General features: G+C 31.7%; 1 protein-coding gene across 1 annotated transcript in view; it reads right to left on the bottom strand.

Moving 5' to 3' along the window:
* LOC109353793 (GDSL esterase/lipase At1g71691-like) overlaps window positions 1,680-3,925 on the bottom strand; it is a 7,514-nt gene continuing 5,268 nt past the window's right edge. The window contains exons 5-6 of the mRNA XM_019596155.1: window positions 1,851-1,965; window positions 1,680-1,698 (exon numbers count right to left, since the gene is read on the bottom strand). Of these exons, the coding sequence (XP_019451700.1) occupies window positions 1,680-1,698; window positions 1,851-1,965 (134 nt within the window). The remainder of the gene's footprint in view (window positions 1,699-1,850; window positions 1,966-3,925) is intronic.

Raw genomic sequence — 3,925 nt, 5'->3', positions numbered from 1 at the left:
TTGCTATCAGAAAACTACACTTTTAAAGAAGATATTGGTTTGTCATCATAAAAAAGGGCGAGATTGTGAAGAAGATCTTTGCTCCTGACCTTGACACGGTTTTGATGAAGACACCAAGATCACCAAACAGAAGAAAATGAAGAATACTTATGGAGACAAAGAAGACAAAGTTTCAAGACAAATTAGTCTAAGTCTAAATAGGTACTTATATCATATACTCTTGATTATACAAAAGTAGTAATGTTCAAAATATTTTAAAAGAAAATTGAAACACTTCAAAATATTCAAAACAATTTTAAAAAATAGTGTGTAACAGGTTACTGTATCTAAGTAACAAGTTATGTGTGTGAGAAAAGAGTTATCTAACTTAAAACTGATGAGAGTAATCCATTACTGTCTTTGAGTAACAAATTACCAATGTTAATGAAGTTGAGTAATCGATTACTCAAGTTGCTATTATCGATTACTCTAATTCGAAATTAAATGATCAGTGGACAGAACGTTTGGGTAATCGGTTACTCACCTGATGTAATCGATTACTGAGTGTTGTTGCATCAAATTTCAGATTTCAAAATGAAAGGTTTTCATCCCAAACAAAATGTCTTCACTCCAATCCATTCCTACCTTTCTTAGAGGCACGATGTGTGATTGGAAAGTCTATATAAAGGCATTTAATCTCACATACAAACACACACAAATTTCATACAAATTTCAAAAGCTCTTACACACATTCTGAAATAATTTTCAGCACTTTTGGTAACAAGTTCTTAAACTTTCAAAGTTAATTTTTCTGAAGTTGCTTAAAGTGAAAGTGTTTCAAGTTTACAAACTTATAAAGAGCATTATTAATAAGTATACAAAAGAGTTGATTGGATTAAAAGTTACATTACTTTCAAAATTGTAAAGGCAATTCCACCGTTGTTGAACATTCTTCATTGTAATTGTAGAATACTTTCTTTCACAAGAGTGTGATAAGAAAGGGCATTAGAATCACTTGGAAATGCGTTTTTCCAAAGATGAATAAAGATTAGGAAGTGTGTAAGGTACATAGAGATCTTAGGGTGCGATATTGTAATTGCAATTCATAGTTCTTAGTGGAAAAATCTTTTGTGCTGCAAGAGTACTAGACGTAGCCTTCAGTGGACAAGAAGGTGAACCAGAATAAAAATCCTTGTGTATTCTCTTCTCCCTTATCTCTTTGATTTTTACTTGCTAATTTTCTACATATATTTTCTGCTGCACATTAACTCTTGATTTTGCTAAAAAAGTGACCATAATTTTAAGTCAACTAATTCACCCCTCCCTCTTAGTTGTAATCTCATTCTTACATATATTCCTTAAAGTCTACCATTTCTTCAACTACATTTTCTGGTTTTCATCTTGTAATTCAATATGGTGCAATTGTAATCCCTCAACTCTTCCATATTTTGTGTAAGCAAGTGTAAGACTAGCCTTAGCTTTACCCTTATCTAACTCAATGTAATTCTCAGGGCCTACTGTCGGTTTCATAGTCAAACTGGGTTTATCATTTGTGTATGACTTTGGAACCTTGTTAGGAAGAACAACACTACAACTTTGATTATTAACTGCTTCATAAAGTTTTGCAACTCCCATTTTTATGAGAATAAAGAGATTCTTTTGTTGCAGTTGCCCCACACTCTATAAACTGTTATGCAACTCTAAGACATAATAAACATCCTGAATGAGATTAGCAATGTCATTAAACACTAGCCTGGCACTACCTTTTTCAGTTACTAACATTCGAGAGTTGTTTCCACATTAATAGAGTATTTGTGTCCTTCTAGCATGCTAAAGAACAAACCTTTGTCTAAACACTATGATTAGAGTACCTGGAATCCAAGAACCATGCATCATTTCTTTTTGCTTCATTTTCTTTTACAGGAGCAATTAGAATGAGCTCTTCTTCATCATCCAATTCTGCAATAATTTGTTTCTTTGTTCCATCTAGGACATTCATATTGAAAATGCCCCAAATTATGACAGTTGAAACACTCCATAGTGTTCCTTGTGAAATTTTGTTAAACTCTTCCACATCCTCTCCCAGAGATCCTCATCTTGCTCTACTACTTTCCACCTTCAGGGCTTGCTCGCCATCTCGATTGACCCTTTTGAAATTTTGTTCATGAACTTCCAGAGAGCTTTAAAGTTCCTCAATGGACATTGTTTTTGTGTCCTTTGACTCCTCAATTGAAACAACTACATATGTGAATTTATTCGTCAACGTGTTAAGAATTTTCTCCACCAATTTCATGTCCAACATAACCTCACCATTGCTTCTCATTTTGTTGGTCACCCCCATCACTCTAGCCAATTACATCGTAATAGTTTCTGCATTTGTCATGTCCATCACCTCAAAATCTCTTCTCAAAGAGTTTAGCATTGACTTTTTCGCACAAGCATTCCCCCCATATTTTCTTTTCAGAGAGTCCAAAATAATCTTGGATGTGCGCCTATCCAAGACTTGTTCAAAGACTGATCTATCAATTGCCCTGAAAAGATAATGCTTGACCTTGTGATCATTGGTTTAGGCTTGTGTAGCAACTCCCACTGTTCTTCAGTAAGCACACTCGTTTCAATTGTTTCCTGGATGCCAATTTCAATCAATGTCCAGAGATCTTTAGCACGAAGAAGAATCTCCATCAAATCACTCTAAAGATCATTATAATAGAGACCATAAAATGGGGAATTTTTTCAGAAAGCTTCCCTTCAATTATCTTTTGTGTTTCTCTCTCTTTCTCACTAAGTTGTGACTTAGGTTTCTTTTATGAGGCCCAGTGGGGGCTCCAAAACCAGTTTGTAGGAATATGGAATGTAAACCACTTAAGGTTTAGAAACTGAAAACTCCATCTATATTGATAGTTAAAACACTATTAAATAGTCAATGCACATAGTAGTAGAAAAGCTATAAAATAGGCCATCCATCCCACCATATATAAAATAAATCAAAAACTACTTCTTAAAGATTAGGACAAATTGAAAAATAAGACTTTAGATTCTCTATTCTCTCTCAACAACTAAAAGCAATAAAAAATACAAAACAACCTATCACTCAGTAAGTCATATTTATTTATATATTATTTTTAAGTTAAAGATCTTATATGTTATTTAATTTTAAAATTTATAACACTTTTATTATCTCTTTTCATTCGTATGACTTTGCTCGGACATGAATGTTAAATCATTATTATTTTTTATTTTTATTAAATTTTGTTTCAATTTAATGTTTAGTTTGAAAGAGATGAAATTAATATTCATAATACTTTGACCATGTGATTTGGTAAAGTAGATTTATTTGAATCAATTTTGATTTGATTGTTGTTTGATGAAATAATAATGATTGGGTCATATGGATGTTACGTGATGCTTGAGGTGATTAGGTCATATGGACTCGCATGAAAATGGTTTCTACTAAGATTCATTAATCACTTTCATGATGATAAACAAGTCTTATATATTTTTTATATAGAAAGTATGTTTTTATGAATTATTTGTGGTTACCACAATGCAAAACTAGCTTATGTATGTCGCCATGAAATATTGTTGAATAATAATATTTGAATACTATTGAGTAATTGAGATAAACATATAATTGCTTTATATACCTATACGTTTTATGTGATATATATAATATATCAAGTTGCTTCCTTACTTTATAGGAATATAGCCTTATGTGACACCTTGCATGTTATTATTTGGGGCATAATAGCTGAGAATAACTATTTTTGTAGGACTATAGAAAGAGAGAAAAAAAAATTCAATTCACATTTTAAAATATATCAAATCATATCAATATTTTCAAATATAACACATTCATGATTCCAAAACTCATATTTTCAACCGTAAATAAATATCTAGCCTCCAATTTAGTGAGAGTAGTAAATACACACTAGAAGATACAAAAAAA

Source organism: Lupinus angustifolius, chromosome LG08 (genome assembly GCF_001865875.1).
Source record: "Lupinus angustifolius cultivar Tanjil chromosome LG08, LupAngTanjil_v1.0, whole genome shotgun sequence".
NCBI lineage: Eukaryota > Viridiplantae > Streptophyta > Magnoliopsida > Fabales > Fabaceae > Lupinus > Lupinus angustifolius.
Note: the sequence above shows the minus strand (reverse complement) of the source record. Positions and strands in the feature narration are given on the sequence as shown.